General features: G+C 42.9%; 1 protein-coding gene across 1 annotated transcript in view; it reads left to right on the top strand.

Moving 5' to 3' along the window:
- Positions 1 to 17,790, top strand: part of CEP83 (centrosomal protein 83) — a 46,551-nt gene extending 28,761 nt beyond the window's left edge. Inside the window, exons 10-16 of the mRNA XM_070755838.1 lie at positions 144 to 293; positions 1,890 to 1,965; positions 4,091 to 4,248; positions 7,977 to 8,106; positions 8,492 to 8,595; positions 16,123 to 16,297; positions 17,587 to 17,790. Coding sequence (XP_070611939.1) covers positions 144 to 293; positions 1,890 to 1,965; positions 4,091 to 4,248; positions 7,977 to 8,106; positions 8,492 to 8,595; positions 16,123 to 16,297; positions 17,587 to 17,772 — 979 coding nt within the window. The 3' untranslated portion in view covers positions 17,773 to 17,790. The remainder of the gene's footprint in view (positions 1 to 143; positions 294 to 1,889; positions 1,966 to 4,090; positions 4,249 to 7,976; positions 8,107 to 8,491; positions 8,596 to 16,122; positions 16,298 to 17,586) is intronic.
- The last annotated feature ends 2,940 nt before the right edge of the window (positions 17,791 to 20,730 follow it).

The following is a 20,730-nucleotide window of genomic DNA, read 5'->3' as shown; positions in this document are numbered from 1 at the left end:
TGCCAAGAAAATTGCAGGAATTCCCCTCCCCCCAGCAATCGCCAAGAGGCAGTGCTGACTTGAAGGCACCCCCTCTCCCCTCCTATTAAACATAATCCTATCATTTAAACAACTGCTTTTTAAAGTTATTTGTTATATTTCAGATTAGAACTTGAAACTAAATTAACTGAACTAGAGAAAAGCAAAATGGAACAAGATGCTCAGAGACAATCAGAGAAAGATCGGTATGAAGAAAAGATATCTGCTTTGCGCTTGGAAGAAGAGTCTACCAAAAGGGAAATCCAAAATCTTAGGTAAGGTACTATGTAAGAGTTTAATCATGTATTTAAAAAGTTCTTATAATGTAACACTTTATTTACACAAGTTAGATATTAAAGCAAGCACTTAGTTTCCAATAAAGATAAAGCACAGAACTATTACTAATCCTATTTGTTTATAAAGCACTTTATTAAATCACCAGTTTTATATTAATTTGGTAAGAATAAAAGTTTTTTTCAGCAGTTTCTTATACAGATTTTGCTATCCATATCTAATTCTCCAACATTTTTACTCATTCAACCTTATTAAACAAAATTTATTAAAATTCATTTTGAGATTGAAAAATTAACACAAGTAAAATAATAAAGATGGGATAAAAGCAGAAAAAACAAAAAGAAAGGGCTTGCTGTTTAAACTCAGAAAAATGTTTAAATTTCTTTATATCTCCCTTATCTCTTTGTCACTTCTTCCCTGGCTACCAGTTTATTAGCATTTATCAAGGATAAATATATAATTTAGCCTTATTTTACTACTTATGCAATAATAATGCTTTCCTGAGTATAAAGCCTTAGCTGCTTCTTTATTATAACTGGTGTAGTATTTCCCAGCATTTTGCAAGGTTCATGTTCCATTTAATTAATTTCTTGAAATTCAACAGTTATCTAACAGCCCTAATATGCCTGTTCCAATTTTTTTCTGTATCTGTGTGGCATTTTATGCTCAATTAAGAATTAAAGGAGAGTTTAAGTTATTCAGAATATTTAAATACTTCAATTCTGTTACTCAATGACTGTTCAAAGTTACAGTGGCAGTAGACATGTGATACTTATAACCAGTCTCTGAAGTTATGTCAGATGCAACTCCCTATGGTCATGAGATCAAAATTTGGGTACTTGGCAGTCTACCCACATTTATGATGTTTCAGCTCTTGGTACCCATCAATCTTTCTCCCATATCTTTTGCCATTTTGGCCATTCTACACAGTGGCCCTGAATAGCAATACTCCTCAGTGGCACTGTTGGGGCTGAAGTTGAGGTCCCAGAACACTCAGTAGTCTCAGCTAGCTGCAATTGCTCCCAGGCCTCTGCTTCACAAACCCCTCATTGTTCCTCAAGTCCTGCCACACCCAATAGGTCTTAGCCGTCTTCCTTCTATTGCTGACAATGCACTTGCAGCCTGGTCTCTATGAGGCAGTTTAGGGCCAAGTCAGGCTTTATTCTCAAGACCACTTATGCCATCCTCTAAATAGTGCATCACGAGAACAGAGAAAGCTATTTGCAGATAGTTCAAGATAAGATGATGGCTTGGAAAGCCTTTGAAAAGCTGCTGAGATCTTCTGAGGCATTGTGAGAAAGGTATGCTTGCTGTTCTCCAAAGAGTGATCTGTTTTCTGTCAATGAGCAATGAGGCCATGTGATATCCTCTAGCAAAAAATCAATGATTGTAAGCCACTCAGAGTCACTTCCAGGCGATGGATGGCATATAGTATATATATGGATGGATGCATGATGAACAACAGCATCACTTCGCCATTGAAATTTCAGATCCAATTATCAATTAACTCAAGGACCACCTATGTAGACATGTTTTGAAGGAAATATTTTACAGCTCTGCTTCATATTGACCTGTAGAATAAAGATTCAAGAACGAATTACTGTTGCTGAGGATCTAGAAAAAGAGAAAAATGCAAATGCAAATCTAAAGCAGGTATGAAATTGGTTTATATTCTTTCATCTATTTTAATTTGTAGCAGTTCGCAGGATGGTTTTGTTTTATTTCATATTTTGCATTTTTTTCTTTTTTCATTGCAATCTTCCATTTCAAAAATAGAAAAAGAGGCTTCAGTATAATATTGTTTTTATCGTTGTTGTGAGCCGCCCCGAGTCTTCGGAGAGGGGCGGCATACAAATCTAATAAATTATTATTATTAATTATTATTATTCATTGGCTACAAATAAGTCTAGAAATAATCAGCATCACATACAAGAATCTATAATTTATTTGGTCACAGTATTTAGTATTAGGAAGAACGATACAATTTTAAATATTCATTTTTATTTTTACATGTCCATATTACATGAGGAATTTGGTATTGCAGTGTATTTATTTATTAAATTTATATACTTCCCAGCTCACTCTAAAAATTAGTCTAGTGTATTATTTTATACCTCTTTGTTATAAACACCAGTATTTCCCTTAATATACCTTTAACCTGTTCTTCCTACAAAGTTGTAGTCAAGAATGACTATGCCATCAATTCTTTTCATTGTATCAGGTTTCCATTCTCATTTATGATATCTAATTCTGTAACTTGGCTTGGAGGTATCTAGCGTTGAAATGAGATCTTCTCGCAACTTTTAAAAACATAATTATCATGTATATCCATTAATCACTTCCAATATTGGCCTTATTTCTTGTATCCATTATTTTATTGCACTTGGCACATTTTATTTTATTATTATTTCTTTGACTGCTAAGAGTTGGGCAGTATATAAGTTTTCACGGTGCTGATGTTGATTTTCTGAAAGGTCTACAACTTTTTGAACTGATTGGTGCCTTCACTTGCCAACTTTCCCTTCACGACTAGTTTAAAAGTTGCTTTTTTGATGTCACCACCAGAGCTTTAAAGATAACAAGCAGCACATTTAAATAGCACCTGAAATATACATGCAACTATGGTGTTGCATAGGTGAACTTTGGAGTACCAGAAAATGCATGCATTGCCTCGTTTTGAACCAGTTTAAACTTCTTAATAATCTTCAAAGAAAAGATAATCTAGAGCAGTGTTTCCCAACCTTGGCAACTTGAAGATACCTGGACTGCAACTCCCATAATTCCCTAGCCAGCAGTCAGGATACTCCTCCCACCAACTTCTCTACTAAATTCCCAATTTTTGCTTTCTCCATCACTAATTTTCCTATTTTCTACCATTCTCTTGCTCTGGTTCTGAGCTTTCAACTGACTTCACATAATTAGAAAAATGTTAGGTGAAGGGTATCTAAGTATGGCCATCTATCACTTTAATCTCATTTTTAAATGAGCCATACTTTATGGTGATGGATTGTGGTAAGCGATTTCTGATTTTGATGAAGTACTTCTGCTTTGCTGCCAATTAGTTTTTTTAGCTAATTCTGACTTATTAAGTTTTGCGAAGGGTAGTATCTTCATGAGAATTTTTTAATATCTACCCTTTGTAGAGCAGTGTAAATTTTTAACATTGAAATATTCAATTTTAATTGTGCTGAATTCCTGATAATAATAATAATAATAATAATAATAATAATAATAATAATAATAATAATAATTTATTAGATTTGTATGCCGCCCCTCTCCGCAGACTCAGGGCGGCTCACAACAATAATACAGGGATTTCTTTCATACAGTATCATAATGTGTGTTTAGTTGAATCCTCCAAAACATTTTTTAAAAATAAAGTACATTGTTCCAAATAGCAGATTTGTGTGTTAGTGACCATACTGGGGATCACAGAAACCATGCTTATCCCTACTCTAGAACAGGCATCACCAATCTCAGATTGAGTTCCACTACTGAGCTGCAGCCCATTTGGAATCGGACCGCACAAGTAGCAGGTTAATGTGTGTGCATAGTTCCATATGTGTGACCAGTGGGCGCTTGCACTCTTGTATGCAGCTCTATTTGCACAAGTGACGGGCCCATGCAAATAGACTTACACGCATTCACATGTGCACTTGCTGCTCACATGGAATCATCCTCTCTCTTCTCTCTAGTCTTCAAGCTGGAAAGGTTAGGGACCGCTACTCTAGAATTTGATAAATGAAATTGCTTATTTCATAAGATATTTCCATTACAGCAACTCCATGATCTGCAGCTTCGAGTGGCTTCCTTTTCACAGTCAGAGAAAGATTTATTGGATTCCAATCAGAAACTCAAGGAAATGCTGGAGAGGTTAAAACATGAATGTCGGAATGCACGAAGTCAAGCAGAAAGAGCTCAAGCAGATTCAGAGAAGTATGATTTCACTGTTAATGCAATGTTACTGTTGCACTTTTTTGCAACCAAAAAATTGGATGTCAGGAAGAGCAACTTCCCCTAGATATCTAGTATAGGTTCATTTGTCTGTAACAGTTTTCTCTAAAATATCAAAATTATTTAACAATTTAGAGTCAAAATATTTTAGTCTTGCTTTCTGCAGAAACAAATTCTAAGTGATTCTTGATGGGAAAGGAGAGCAAACCTGTGTCCCTTCTTCCTCAGGTTGGCCTATTTGTCAGCCTGCCAATTGATCCTGACTAAAGGGATGACTGGTCCATATAACTTTCCTCCAGCTTCCGTAAGCCACCACTATAAAGGCCAATAACTTTGCTTTTTTCCTGCGGTCTCCTGCTCCTAGAACATTTACTGTGTACCCCAGACACATGAGCCAGGTCTTTGTCCAGAAAGTGGCATAGTATTATAGCATATAGTGTGATCTCTGTGAAATTTGGCATTTCCATGTTATTTTGCAAATATGTCCTTACCTTTGGGGGGGGGGGAGTTCCCTCAGTTACAACCTTTTTGGTTCTCTCAGCTGTTGTCTTTCCTTCCCCAAACATCTGACTCCTCAAACAGTAACCAATTGTAAGTAAATGAATAGGGAATATGACCTAAAGCTTTTTGGTGTGTCAGTTGCCTTTCTGAGCTTGTGCCCAATAATTCCTCTGCAAGGTTCTCATAGAGCAGGGGTAGGCAAAATTGGCTCTTCTATGACATGTGGACTTCAACTCCCAGAATTACTGAGCTAGCATGATTGACTCAGGAATTCTGGTAGTTGAAGTCCACAAGTCATAGAAGAGCCAAGTTTGCCTACCCCTGACATAGAGATACTGTGAGAGTTTTATGACAGAGAAGCAATGCTAGTCTGTGCTGCATTTGTTTCTTACTTCAGGGATCAGCTTAGAAAATAATAAAATTCTTAGATTGCCATATGGTTTTTCTTCTTCTCTGCTGATTTTTTGGCCCACTAATAGCAAGGAAAACCAACCAAAGACCAATAGAGCATCCACTTCATTCCCCTCCCCAACTGGGCTATTTTCTCTCAGAAAACAGAGAGAAAACAGCCCAGTTGGGGAGGGGAATGAAGTGGATGCTCTATTGGACTTTAGTTGGTTTTCCTTGCTAGATTATGGATAAGAGGGCCAAAAAATCAGCAGGGAAGAAGTAAAAAAACCCTATGGCAATCTAAGAATGTTATTATTTTCCAAGCTGATCCCCGAGTTAGGGGTGCAAGGGTCTTCAATCCTGGCAAGTTTAAGACTTGTGGACTTCAACACCCATTTCTGAACTAGCATGACTGATGGAGGAATTCTGGGAGTTGAAGTCCACTAGTCTTAAAGCTGTCAAGTTTGAAGAGCCCTGAGTTAGGGGTTAGCAGTGCAAGGGTCTTTAAACCTGGCAAATTTTAGACTTTTGGACTTCAACTTCCGTTTCTGAGCTAGCATGACTGGAGGAGGAATTCTGGGAGTTGAAGTCCACAAGTCTTGAAGCTGTCAAGTTTGAAGAGCCCTGAGTTAGGGGTTAGGAGTGCAAGGGTCTTTAAACCTGGCAAATTTTAGACTTTTGGACTTCAACTTCCGTTTCTGAGCTAGCATGACTGGAGGAGGAATTCTGGGAGTTGAAGTCCACAAGTTTTGAAGCTGTCAAGTTTGAAGTTTGTAAAAAGTGTTCATGGTTTTCAAAAGTATACATGGTTGTAAAAAAATATTCTGCTACACTGGTATTTTATTGAACAATATAATACTACACCATTTGGTTCAGAATACGTTTTTCCTTGTTTTCCTCCTCTAAAATCTAGGTGCGTCTTATACACCAAAAATATGATATATAATGCTCACACATATCAACATTGCCGTTTGTTGAATTCCTGTCTCCTTGTACATTAATTTTTGTGGGGAAAGCGAGCAATTCAATGCATTCTGGAAACCTAGGAGTAGGGGCCTGCTGCATTTCAGGGGGAAGGAAGGTTTTTCAAAAGGATAGTGATTACTCCCAAGAAAATGGGCTGCTTAGGCCCACTAGAAAGCCACCTTTATGGGAAGGGATTCACAGATACATTTCTCTATAAGTGAATACAGTTTACTATAGCTTAAAGAAATTTTTCTGAAGCATAAGAAATGCCATTTCTCAGCATGAAACCCATCACAGATTATCTTTTTGCTTAGTGTTTTCTTAGTATTTATATTATATAACAGTGATGGAGAAACTTTTTTGGTTTGCATGTGAAAAGGGTGTGTGCGAGTGTGCTATCATGCGTGCAGGCGCCCACACTCCTTCCCCCCCCCATACACACCCCATGCTGCCCCGCGCATGTGCATAAATCTCCTATCCCTGCCTGCGCACAGGCCTCACTGAAGCCTGGGACATGAAAAAACAGCCAAACCAGAAGTTCAGAAAAACGGACTTCCTGAAGCCCCGGAGTGCAAAAAAAGAGCACAACAGGTTTGCCTGTTGTGCTTTTTTTTTTGCATTCCGGAGGGTTCAGGGAAGCTTTCTAAAGCCATGGAATGCAAAATAGTCTCCGAGTCTACAGAGAGGAGCGGTATACAAATATAATAAATAAATAAATAAATAAGAGCACAACGGGTGTTCTGCCGGGCTAATGGCAATCAGCCCCCTATGAATTCAGAATAATTTTCAAACACACGGCAAGAAAAGTAAATCAATCTCTTTTATATGCAGAGTCTTGTAAAACAATTCCCAAGAGGTGACAAATTACTCACACCCCAGGTTTCTCTGATGCCGACGCTTCAAAACAGAGGAATAAATTACGAAGCTATAAAGCCAGAGTTCTCACACGCCAAATTCCCCACAGCTCTTCTGAACTGAAGTATGTCAAAGTTCACAAGAGTTCTTGAAAACAAAGCAGTCCCACACTGCTTAAATCTTTCTTCTTCCAAACACTCGAACTGATAAAGGCCCACACCCCAGCACTCCCAAACTCTAGTATTTATCGGAGTCTCTGTAGGATAATTAACCCTGAACAGCTGCACACCCTTATCTATTTTGGCGCCTGCGCAACTGATCCCTTCGTTCCAGAATCCTGCGCACATGGGGATCCAAGATTGGGTCACCCATGATATCATCCGCTTCTGAGTCTGAGGATACCCTAGCTGGAGAACTGGCTGGTGGGCTGGCTGCACCCATCCCCCTGTCTAATTCTTCTCCCCCATTGTCTGCTTCTGCTTGTGAGCCAGTTTCACTGTCCGAGTCAGCTGGCAACCAGACAGGTCTCCGATAAACAGAGGACTCCCACAAATCCACATCAAAATCTCCAGCTCCCGGGAACTGGCCTAGAGCCAAACACAACACCAGGCAAACGGAAAGTTATTTTCCAAACTTCCGGTTTATCTGTTGGGTGGTTTTTTTGCACTCTGGAGCTTCAGGGAAGCTTCCTTGAAGCATCTGTAGGGTGAAATGGCCTTAGTTGGCCAGTGCATGCGTGCTGGAGCTGACATAGGCAATGTCTCACGTGTCCTCTGATATGGCTCCGCATGCTACCTGTGGCACGTGCCATAGGTTTGCCATCATGGTTAAAATCATAATCACATTCTTTAGGATTGTCTGGAATTCATTTGGGCATATCAAGTATTCTTTATGCGTTCAGGTAGCAAACAAGGAAGACAGTCATATCTGGATTTATAATGTTCACTTCTGTGAAGAAGTAGAATTGATTTGTAAAATAACCACTGCTTGTTTTTTAGGAATTTGGAAGATAAACAAGTAAAGTGGCTAGAAGAAAAACATAAACTTACTCAGCACGTCAGAGAGATAGAAGACAAGTATAAAGCAACAAAAGAGAAAATGTATCGAGCAGCGCATGCTCAGAAAAAGGCATGTCTCATGTGCATAATTTTGAAAAGCTCTTCCTTTTTAGTTGAATCAAAGTTTTTGCTGTAATATAGCTGAAGGAAGATCCTAATCTGTAAATAACGTTATAACATAATTATATCTATTACCAACATTTCTTTGAAGTTTGTGAGGCTGAGAATCCATGATATATGAACTTAATATAAACATGATGCTAATTTTAATTGGGCTAAATTTTGTCTTTTTCATAAGAGTTATTTTCAAAAGAACAAGAATTGATGCCCTTGTTACTATTTTTCCTGATGAATGTTTGTGATTGGGAAGGTTTTTGGTCAGGCTGCAAATATGCAACTGTATATTTAAATATGAGATTCAACCTTTAAATTTTTTTATATTGTATTAATTACAGAGAAAGACACTTAATGACAACAAGCAAAAGAAATTACTGAACAAGATAGAACTCTTAGAAGCCAAGAGAGAAGAACTAGAAACAGAAAACCAAGTGTTAAACAGGTATAATTCTCCATTGACTCTGGAAGGAGAGTCCATCATGGGTTGTAAACCAATCCTATTGGTAGAGACTGAGTTAATTTAAATAATTAATTAACTGGCACCGCCCCCTTAGCAGCCCCCATGAGCCAGTTTTAAAAACTCAGTCTAAGTGTAGAGACTGTAGTTTTTGTACTGAGTACTTAAATAGTGTTTAAAATGTTATGTTTTCAATGTTAACTGTTATTAAAGTGGTGCTTTTTAATTTTTTTTCTTCTTTTGTCTTCACTACAGGTTGAAGAAGATTTTCCAGAGGGGTCTCTGCCCTCCGTGGGCACCACCCCCAACGTTATCTCCTCGGGGGGCCCTTCCCTCAGCGGGTACCACCCTGATCGAGGAGCACCACAGCCCAGGGTCCCTGACCTCCGTGGTCAGACTCGGCTGCGAGCTGAAGGTGGGGGGGTCCGCCCCCCCACTGGGAAGCTTTGAATCGGCGATTCCCTGCTTGCGCGGCATGAAAAAAGCGGGTTGGAAGCCTGCCAGCGCCTCTCAGCTGTTCGGCGGCCGGGATTAAAGCCGCCGCGGCCGCAGCCGCTTTTCTATAGCGAAGCCGGTTTTTCTTGCTGCGAGCGGCGTTTTAAAGCCGTATTTGGAATTTTGCAGCTGGCTGGGATCAAGTCTGCGGAGCCTCGGTTCCAGGACTCAAGCAGGTTGATTAATCGCCTCAGAGCGCCGCCATTTTCGGGCTGTCAAAATAAGGGGGAAAACTTCCCGCGTTTTTTCTTTACCCGAAGGGCGGTAGGGTTCCTCTCCGCCTATTTATTGGGCGCGATTGAACGTTACAGGCAGTTCTGCGCATGTGCAGTGCCTGCTTAGCTCCCGATCGCCATTTTATTTCTCTGTGAGAGAAGCGAGTGTCGAGGAGCAGCGTTTTGAAGTCTGTGGTGTTGTTTGCTGATTTGTGAGTACTATGGAAGGTCACGCTACACCTGATAAGGTGACCTCTCCCTCAGTGGCCCCCAAGGAGAAGGCCAAAGCTTCGAAGTCCAAGGACAAGTCTAGGACATCCCAGGCCTCCTCTTCATCAATTAAAGAGGCAGAGAGGCGTATCAAGGCCTTAGAGCAAAGACTTGAAGCTGCCCTTCTGGTCCCAGCAGTGCCCTCTGTGCCTTCTCAATTAACTATGGCCAGAGAGGTCTTGCCTCCTTTGCCTGCTATGAGGCCTGCTGAATCCTTCTCTGACAAAGACTGGTCTCCTGATAGGCAATTTACCATCAATCCGGTTCTGCCATCTCCAGGCCACAGTGGGCCTAGACCAGGCTCTGCATCACATTCAGTGAGGAGCTGCCAAGGGCCATCTGCTACTTTCACACCCACAGCAGCAGGGTTGCGAACACAACCTGATTCCTGGCATCAGATGTCCCCATCAGTGCAGGATTTAATTAACAATGCCTATTCTCAGGGGATGGCAGCGGGGGTGCAACAAGTCACTCAGCAACCCCCCCAGTGCAAAAGAACCTGTGGTGTGCACCGCCCCCCTCAGGTATGGGGTCTTGGGCTGAGGAAGCAAACCCTTTGGAGGAATCTGACAAAGACTATGAACTGTCTGACGATGAGACACCGCCAGAACAGCCTGTGGCTGCTGGTCTTTTTAAGGCCTCAACTTTTAGGGTTTTGCTTCGTAAGGCCAAGCTAACTGTAGACTTGCCAGGTCCTGCAAAATCAGACACACCGGATGGGACCAAACCGGCTACAGTCCTATTTAAGGAACCCCAACCTGAGTCAGAGCACATTCCATCCTCTGACATTATTGTGCAAAGTGTGAAAAGACCCTGGCAACACCCAGCTGCAGCTCAGGGTCCCTCTGCAGTAGAAAGAAAATTCTACACTTGTGATGAGGAGGTGGAGAAGTTATTGGAATTCCCTCCTATAGATCAGCCTGTCATGCAGCTGATTTCCAAGTCATTCGTACCCTCTGAGACAGGCGACAGCTTGAAGCCTGAGGACAGAAAGGCAGAGGTGTTGATTCGCAAAACACACCAGATGTCGAGCTGGGGATTTCGAGCAGCGGCGGCTGCTTCCTTTTTCACCAGGGCATCTATAGTATGGCTGCAGGAGATGCAGGTCCGGCTGGGACCGGATGAAAGCCGCCTGAGACAGGATCTGGGAAAGCTGTTGGCGGCGGCGGAGTTCTCTGCAGACGCCTCTCTGCATGCTGCTAAATTTTCGGCCAGGAGTATGGCGGCCACCTTGGCATCGCGGCGCCTCCTCTGGCTGAGAAGCTGGCCAGCAGACCTAAAGTCGAAATGGAATCTGGCTTCGGCGCCTTTTCAAGGGGAAAAGCTTTTTGGGGAAGCGTTGGATCCCGTCCTTGTGGAAGACAAGGACAAGAAGAAGTCCCTCCCCAGAGCTTACAGGCGCCAGGAGTGTCGTTATACCCCCTACCAACGCAGGCCGTCCTTTCGGTGGGACTCTTCTGCTCCAGCGGGTCAGAATGCTAGACCCTATTCCCAGCCCCAGTATAATTCTAACACATTCCGGGGAGATAGAGCACCCTTCCAGGATCGCCAGAGAGGGTATCAACAGGCGAGGCGGCCCTTTCGTGGAAACCAGAGGGGCTTCAAGCGCCCTAAGTGACTCTGTTCATCAACACCTGGGAGGCAAGCTCCAGTTTTTCGAGGCCTCCTGGCGGACTACGTCCTCGGACAGGTGGGCGTTAGCAACTGTCTCCCAGGGCTTGCGTTTGGAGTTCCTCCAGTCCCCTCCATACCGTTATGTTCAGTGCCCAGTTCAGAGGGACCCCCAGAAAAGGTTACAACTTACAAAGGAGATAGCCCATCTCTTGGAGATACGGGCAATAGAGGAAGTGCCCAGGCAAGAAGTAGGTACCGGCTTTTATTCAAGGGTCTTCCTTGTACCAAAATCATCGGGAGGGGTCCGAATGATTCTCAATTTAAAAAACCTCAATACTTACATCAAGTATCGACGGTTCCGGATGCATTCTCTTTCGACCATCTTGGCTGCAATCCGAAGGCAGGATCTATTGACGTCCATAGATTTAAAAGAGGCTTACTTGCATGTCCCAATCCTGCCGGCTCATCGGAGGTTTCTCCGGTTCCACCTAGACGGCTCCCATTACCAATACAGGGCGATGCCGTTCGGCCTCTCTTCGGCCCCTCGCACATTTACAAAGCTACTCGACGTATTGACTGCCCATATCAGGTCCCAGGGAATTCGAATCCTAGCATACCTGGACGATCTTATTGTCCTGTCCAGCTCCTCTCAGAGTGCGCTGGCCGATTTGGCAGTCACGAGGCAGACGTTGGAATCCCACGGGTTCACGATCAACGAGGAAAAAAGTCATCTTTCTCCAACAGTCAGACTGTTACACCTGGGGTCCATGATAAATACTTCCACAGGGACTGTGACCTTGTCCCCAGAAAGGATGGCAAACATTCGTCAACTAATCTTACAGCTTCAGCACCAACAGCGGGTGTCGCTCGCATTCCTTTCCAAGGTTCTGGGGACCCTGGTCTCGACTATCGGCATAGTGCCTTGGGCTCGTCATCATCTCAGGGCACTGCAATGGTTCCTTCTTCCATGGCAGAAGGCCAAATTGAGTCATTCACAAAGGTTAGTGCGGCTCCCTTCAGATGTCAAAGTGTCGCTGCGATGGTGGACTTCCCCAGCCTTGCACAAGGGGTCACTCTTCTGCAACCGGGACCGCTTAATCCTCACAACAGATGCCAGCCTGTCGGGCTGGGGGGCCCACATGGGACTGCATATGGCCCAGGGACTGTGGTCTCCGGAGGATCTGTGCCCGATCAATATAAACTATTTGGAGCTCAAAGCAGTTTTTCTGGCTCTTCAGGCCTTTTCCCCTTGGATTCAAGGCAAGCATGTGTTGGTCTTAACCGACAATGTGGCCACCAGGGCCCACGTCAACCATCAAGGGGGAACGAAATCCCTCCGTCTGATGGTAGAGTCAGCGGCCCTTTTCGCCTGGGCCGAGTCCCGCTTAGCTTCTCTGTCGGCGGAACACATTGCAGGGACCAGCAATGTTCAAGCCGACTGGCTGAGCAGGTCCACTCTAGACCCAGCAGAGTGGAAGCTCGATCCCGGAGTCTTTCATCAGATAATTCAACGCTTCGGGACCCCTCTGGTGGACCTTTTTGCGTCACAAGCCAACACGCAGCTGGAGAGGTTTTATTCCCGGTTCCCAACACCAGGGGCAGAAGGGGTCAATGCCCTCTTGTCCCAATGGCCCAGAGGTCTGTTGTACGCATTTCCCCCGACGTGTCTCCTTCAACGAGTTCTGGACATTGTAATCCGGGAGAGTGCCGAAGTCATCATCGTGGCTCCATACTGGCCCCGAAGGCCGTGGTTCGCAGACCTGGTAGCCCTCTCGGTGTCCCCTCCTTGGAGGATACCGGATCAGCTAGTCTCCCTCACTCAAGGATCCATTTGTCACCCGGATCCTCAATGGTTCCAGTTAGCCGCCTGGCGTGTGAGCGGGAGAGACTGACGCAGCAGCACCTTCCGGACCCGGTCATTGCAACGATGCAGGCGGCTCGGAGGCCGTCGACGGTGCGAATATACCAAGCAACATGGGCTGCATTCTGCAACTTTTGCTCTAACCGCCACTGTGATCCAAAGCAGGCCTCGCTTATTGTAGTTCTGGAATTTCTCCAATCAGGGATTGAGCGGGGATTGGCCCCTAACACCCTGAAGCGACAAGTGGCTGCCCTGTCCACTATAATTCAGGTATCAGATTTTAGGTCCTTGGCTCACCATCCATGGGTGAGGGATTTCCTCAAGGGAGCTATTAATCAACACGCTCCCCCAGTACGGCGATTCCCTACGTGGGATCTTACCCTAGTGCTACGTGCACTCACGGGACCTCCCTTTGAGCCCATGAGGTCCATTTCATATAGGTTGTTATCCATTAAGACTTTGTTTCTGGTGGCAGTTACATCTGCCCGAAGGGTCTCGGAATTGTCGGCACTGTCCATCAGACCGGACTTGTGTGTGTTCCATCCGGACAGAGTGGTGATGCGATTGGACCCTTCGTTCATCCCGAAGGTGAATTCGGATTTCCACAGAAGGCAAGAACTGGTGCTACCGGACTTTTGCACACATGGTCAACATCCTTCCAAACTTCGTTGGCACAAGATTGATGTCCGAAGAGCCTTGAAGCTCTATATCAGGAGGACAGCATCTTTTAGAAAGACTGAAAGACTCTTTGTGTCCTTTGCTCAAGCCACGATGGGTCTTGGAGTCTCTTCCCAATCGCTTAGTCGCTGGATTAGGGATTGTATTGCTGAGGCTTATTCATCGAGGTCTCAATCTCCTCCCACCGGTGTTATGGCACATTCCACTAGAAGTGCGGCTACTTCGGCGGCTTGGTCAACTCAAGCTTCTTTGGAAGATATTTGTCGAGCTGCTACTTGGTCATCATCTTCTACTTTTATACGCCACTATAAACTGGACTCATTGGCTTCTGCAGAAGCTTCATTTGGCAGGCGTGTCTTACAGCGAGTGTGTGTCACTCCACCGACCTCGGCCCAGCCTTTTCCCTCCCAGGGGACTTGAACTTTGGTATATCCCATGATGGACTCTCCTTCCAGAGTCAATGGAGAAGAACCGTTGTACATACCTGAACGGTCTTCTCAGTGCTCTGGAAGGAGAGTCCATACCCACCCGGCATGGTGTTTGGCCAGGTCGCCGGAGTGCTGGGACTGTTAAAGTTTATGTTTGGTTATGAAGTTAATAAAATTTTTCTGCTTTTTACATTGTCTTCGTTTTTAAAACTGGCTCATGGGGGCTGCTAAGGGGGCGGTGCCAGTTAATTAATTATTTAAATTAACTCAGTCTCTACCAATAGGATTGGTTTACAACCCATGATGGACTCTCCTTCCAGAGCACTGAGAAGACCGTTCAGGTATGTACAACGGTTCTTTTATTTTGTTTGATTCTGAATTGCATAATGTTTCATACTGTTGCTGTTAAAACATTTTAGGTACAGTCTTTGCTGTCTTATTTAATGAGAAAGCATTATGTTTTAAAAGGAACTTACAGCTGGCCCACCTGGATCAAGACCATAGGCTCATTGCATTTATTTTCACATTTCTGAATATATTTTAGAAAGTTGTATGTACTATATATACATATGTTTTGTTGTTAGCAGTACTGTTACCTTGAAACCATGATACTACCTATCAAAAACTGTTTTAGAAGTATAAAAAATGCTTCTAAGTAAAAGAACCCTTTTTCAATTGGAAACTGTCATTTCAAATTGAAAATAAGCTGCTTCAGTCTTTTGGAACTGATCTAAAGATGTCCCTTCACTTTCTATTAGGCAATATTTGGTGATATTATTAGATTTATTTTTTCCCCTTTGTCTACGCTACTGTAAGAATTTTTCAAATGTTTTTAAAGGTATTTTATTAATAGACATTAACTATTTGCAAAGGGTATTGATTATATATGAAAATTGATATGGAAGCGATTAGGAGAGATTTGAAACATTTCAGCCTATTCAATGTGAGATACTAGAATTCGGAACAGCTTAAATGGGGTCTTAGCTAATAGTATATTTTTATAGCATTAAAAAATTGGGCAGTTATTTTTGTTCAGATGTCAAAAGTGAAGGTGGTAGCATTATATTCTATAACTTCCTGGAATTCATTTATTGTAAAACAATTTGATGTTGTTGTTATAATTTTTATTGTACTGTGATTGGAGAGAAAAAAATAAAAAAATTATTTGCCATGAAGTTTTCAAAAGGGGCTTTTAAAGCTTTTGTCGGTAAAAACACTCACTGGCTTTCATTTTGTTCTCACTCTCCAGCACACAATCTTGTACCTTCCTTCCCAGGTGACTCCAATCTTAAAAAACAATCCAGCCATTCGTGGCTGCCGCAGCTAGAACAATGTTATCTTCAATTGCCACAGGCCGAGAGGTCTATGTTGGCTCCCTGGGAGAGGGGGGGTTGCCACCCTCCCAGCTTACCAACAGCGCCAGTTGAGCTGGGTCTCCTGACAACGAATGCGGGGAACTCTGTCTTGCCGTGGCTTTTGGCCACACCCCATCTCCTGACAATATCAAACTTAAAGCATTTCTACTTGCCTTCAACCAGCCTATTTCAAGCTCAAAATGTTCTCATTTTGGGATTCACCAATAGGGGATTTGAAAAGGTTATACGTGGAAGCGATAATGTTTTATTGGGAATATGTAAAGGAAGCAATATTCAGTTTTAATATCTTGTGTTAGATTTGTCCATCAGCATTTCATTATTTATTTGAGATATATTTGGTGTTGTGGCTAGGGTTTCAGGCTAGAAACCAGGAGGCTGTGAATTCTAGTTCTGCATTAGGCATGGAAACTGGCTGGTGACTTTGGGTCACAGTGTCAGATTTGGGTGACAAGTTGTCTGTCAATTTGTATCAGAACCAATGGGTCAACTCTTGGTTGATTAAAAGAAAAGGCTGGACCACAATTCAAGGAAACCATTAGTAGGAAAAAAAATTTATTTAGTTATATTTGTTATAGGCAAAATATTCCTTTTGAAGAACACCTCCACCTTCAGAAAAGACTAAAAGATCTGCAACGGAGACATAATGAGTTCCGCAGACTGATTCTTTTTCCAAGCATCCCAACGCTGAATCCAACTAACTTATCTTCATCTTTGATTCCTGGGCGAGAATTACCCTTCCCCTTCCTTCAGGTATGTAATATTCCCATATAACAGAGTAGGTAATAGTGCTTCAAAAAGCATAAAAATTAAAGTTCATATTTTTTCAATTTTCCGTAATAAAATTTGATATAATAGTTGTCAGGATTCCAAGTAGCATCCAAAATAAAATCATAGTCTAAAGCAAAGTATTCCTCAAAATTCCAATTTATTAACAGAGCCATGTTGGCACATCTGGGTGAAACCCAAATCTGAACTTTCCCAGGTTTCACCACCCAGTTGAAAGTTCAAGTCCTTGCCCCCAAACCCACAAATCCATCACATTGTCCAATCCCGTATTGCCATGCTGGCAGAATCCACCTATCTCCTTCCGTGCAGAGGCGCAGAGACAAAGGATGACCTTGGCTTTCTAGAAAGAATTTGTTATGGCTACATACTAACTACCTCATACAACCCCCCCTCCTATTATATAGAAAATGCATAGTGAAGTAGTATAAACTGTGGCATACCTAAGCTCCACCCCAAAACTGGCTTCGGCATAGACCAGTGATGGTGAACCTTTTTACCTTCGAGTGCTGAAAAGAGCATGCATGCATGCTATCGCGCATGCGCGAGTGGTCACACCCATAATTCAATGCCTGGGGAGGGCAAAAATAGCTTCCTCTGCCCCCCGGAAGCCCTATGGAGGCCGGAAACAGCCTGTTTCCCAACTTCTGGTGGGCCCAATAAGTTTGTGTTTTGCCCTCCCAGTCTCCAAAGGCTTCCCTGGAACTGGCTGAGGGTAAAAACGTCCTCTCCCATTGCCCCAGAGGCTCTCTGGAAGCCAAAAACGCCCTCCCAGAACTTCTGTACGAGCCAAACATCAGCTGGCCAGCACATACATGCACGTTGGAGCTAAGCTAGGGCAATGGCTCGTGTGCCAGCAAATATGGCTCTGTGTGGCACCCATGCCATAGGTTTGCCATCACTGGCCTAGACAATAGTATTGAAAGAGAAATGAGAATTTTATTTAATTCTATTATTTTGGTTAAAATCTTACAATTTCTGTAAGTGAAGGTTATCTAAACTTTCAATCTAATTTCTTAATTCCTCTGGCTACTGGTAAATTCCTATAAATAAATATAAGCATCTTTATTGTCTCCATCGTACTAAAGTACTGCGTTTGTTTTTTGCTTATGCAACTGAATATTTTACAATCAGAACATATCATTGATGGCCCGAACCAGTAGCCTGAATCTTCCATGGCTCTAAATATCTTTAAAAATAAAAGTGCTAAATAATGTATAACATTCCTTTCCTCATCTCCTTTACTTCTTATGAAGGAGGAGCAACATCAGAAAGAACTTTCACTGCTTCGCAAACGTTTGGAAGAACTAGAGACCACACAGAGAAACCAAATGCGAGAACTTGGTGCTTCTACCGAACGGCCTCAGTCGGAAATAAGTACTGAATCAGACAGAAATAAGTTTGTAGATCAATATGATCTGTCATCTGGAGATGCCAAATAAACCATTAAACACTTTTCATCTTTTGCCAAAAATTCATCTACAAGTACCGTGAAATAGGTAAAAGCTCTGTTTTACATCATTTGTATTATTTTTAATATTTTTAAATATGTACAGTGGGGGGGGAAAGTATTTAGTCAGACACCAGTTTGCAAGTTCTCCCATTTAACAAGATGAGGGAGGCCTGTAATTGATAGGTAGATCTCAACCATGAGAGACAACATGAGAAAATACATCCAGAAAATCACATTGTCTGATTTTTAACAAATTTATTTGCAAATTATGGTGGAAAAGAAGTATTTGGTCCCCTACAAATGTTCTGTCGGGCTCTCTGGTAGACTCCTCCCAAAAATTCACAGGTACAAATTTCAGACACACACGTTTGAAAATTCAAAACAATGTTCTTTATAATGAAAATGCACTTAAACCAAGCCCTCTTTTGGTTTAGCAAAGAGCACTGTCTCCAAACAAACTGGTAATTTGTTCAAGTCCCTTATCAGTTCTGTGATACTTAGCTTGCAGCTGTGAGGCAATTCACAGTCCTTCTTTCACAAAGTGAAACACACTTTGCTCTGGTTTAGTTTCAAAGCGGGGAAAAATCAGCACACAAAAAGTCAAAATCAGTAAAGCAATCACGGAACACAATGATCAGATAATCCTCCACAATGGCCAAACCCACAGCCCCACCAACCACAGTTGGCCTCATTTTCTTTGATAATAATCTCTCAGTTGTTGTTGCCTATACATCGCTCTCCGCATGCGTGGCTGTATCATTAACTCTTGTTCTGAATCCAAGGAGGAGCTAGATAATTGATCTCCTTCTGAGCTGTCTGCCACACTCTCCTCCTCCCTGTCACTCATGTCTTCTTGGTCAGAGAAACCTTCATCAGCAGATTCCAACAAAGGATATATAACGAAGTATTGAGATGAATTTTTGTTGTTGACCAAATATTTCTTTTCCACCATAATTTGCAAAAAAATCTTTAAAAATCAGACAATGTGATATTCTGGATGTGTTTTCTCATGTTGACTTTCATGGTTGAGGTCTACTTATGATGTCAATTACAGGCCTCTCTCATCTTTTTAAGTGGGAGAACTTGCACAACTGGTATCTGACTAAATACTCCCCACCCCCTGTATGTGTATTATATATATATATATATATATATATATATATATATATATATATATATATATATATATATATATATATATACAGTGTTCCCTCGATTTTCGCGGGTTCGAACTTCGCGAAAAGTTTATACCACGGTTTTTCCCACCCAATGACATCCTATGTCATTGCCAAACTTTCATCCGCCTTTAATAATTTTTTTTTACTAAACTTTAATAAATAAACATGGTGAGTAATAATCTAAATGGTTGCTAAGGGAATGGGAAATTGTAAATTTAGGGGTTTAAAGTGTTAAGGGAAGGCTTGTGATACTGTTCAGAGCCAAAAATAATGTATTTACTTCCACATCTCTACTTCGCGGAAATTCAACTTTTGCGGACGGTCTCAGAACGCATCCCCCGCGAAAATCGAGGGAACACTGTATATACAGTGAACCCTCGATCATCGCGAGGGTTCCGTTCCAGGACCCCAAGCGATGATCGATTTTTCGCGAAGTAGCGGTGCGGAAGTAAAAACACCATCTGCGCATGTGCAGATGGTGTTTTTACTTCCACTGCCGCCCGCAGCGCGTTGCTGGGGAGCGCGCGCGCGTTGCTGGGGCTGCTCCCCAGCTGGGGAGCGGATCTGGGGTTTCCCCAAGCGCGCGCGAGTTGCTGGGGCCGCTTCCCAGCTGGGGAGCGGATCTGGGGTTTCCCCAAGCGCGCGCGCGTTGCTGGGGCCGCTTCCCAGCTGGGGAGCGGAGCCGGGGTTTCCCCAAGCGCGCGCGCGTTGCTGGGGCTGCTCCCCAGCTGGGGAGCGGATCTGGGGTTTCCCCAAGCGCGCGCGCGTTGCTGGGGCCGCTTCCCAGCTGGGGAGCGGCCCCAGCAACGCGCGCGCGCTTGGAGAAACCCCGGCTCCGCTCCCCAGCTGGGAAGCGGCCCCGCGCGCGCGCTTGGAGGAACCCCGGCTCCGCTCCCCAGCTGGGGAGCGGCCCCAGCAACGCGCGCGCGCTTGGGGAAACCCCAGATCCGCTCCCCAGCTGGGCAGAGGAGCTGGGGTGTCCCCGCGCGTGCCGCCCGCCCGCCCACGCCGTTGCTCGCGCCGCCGCTGGGGTCTTACGGGGCAAGAGGGGAAAGACCCAGGGAAGCCGCCCAGCTTCCCAGCTGGGGAACTCCACCATCTACGCACACATGCGCAGATGGTGGAGTTTACTTCCGGGTTCAAAACTCGCGAAATAGCCCTTTCGCGATGCTTGAGGACGCGAAACTCGAGGGTTCACTGTATATATATATATATAATTGATAATTGAAATATTTGGAAAATAATTTTCTAATTTTAAACTCTAAGAATCATGTTGCACTGTAATGTTTTACTCATAATACTTTTATTAAATTTTTAATAGTTTTACTCTGGAAAAAAAATTCTTGGAGTTGCTCCTTTTTTATTGTTTTCAGGTTGATATATAAAGTTTCCATTTTTTGTTATTCACCAAGTTGGACTTTTGTAATTTCAAAATACTGAGAAAATGTTTGTTTCAGCTCTGTTTTCAGTATATGAATTTTGTCTACAATTTTACCTTTGAAAAATATTTTACTATCTGCACTTTAATATAATATGAGATATCAAGAGAAATAATCACGTTTTAAGTGAATATGAATATTGCTTTACTTACATGCAAAAAAAGTTTGTGTGTGTTTCAGATCAAAGTTTTGTTAACTAATCAAATCTATATTTTTTTAAACCTATCTGCTCGGTGTTTTATTTAATTATTTAACAGCCATAAAAAATATAATTTTGAAACTAGTGGGTTGTTTTTGTTCTACAGTTCTTTAACTTTTAATAAGCTATGC

Source organism: Erythrolamprus reginae, chromosome 6, assembly GCF_031021105.1.
Source record: "Erythrolamprus reginae isolate rEryReg1 chromosome 6, rEryReg1.hap1, whole genome shotgun sequence".
NCBI lineage: Eukaryota > Metazoa > Chordata > Lepidosauria > Squamata > Dipsadidae > Erythrolamprus > Erythrolamprus reginae.
The sequence above is the reverse complement of the archived record's forward strand: the minus strand, read 5'-3'. Positions and strand labels throughout refer to the sequence as shown.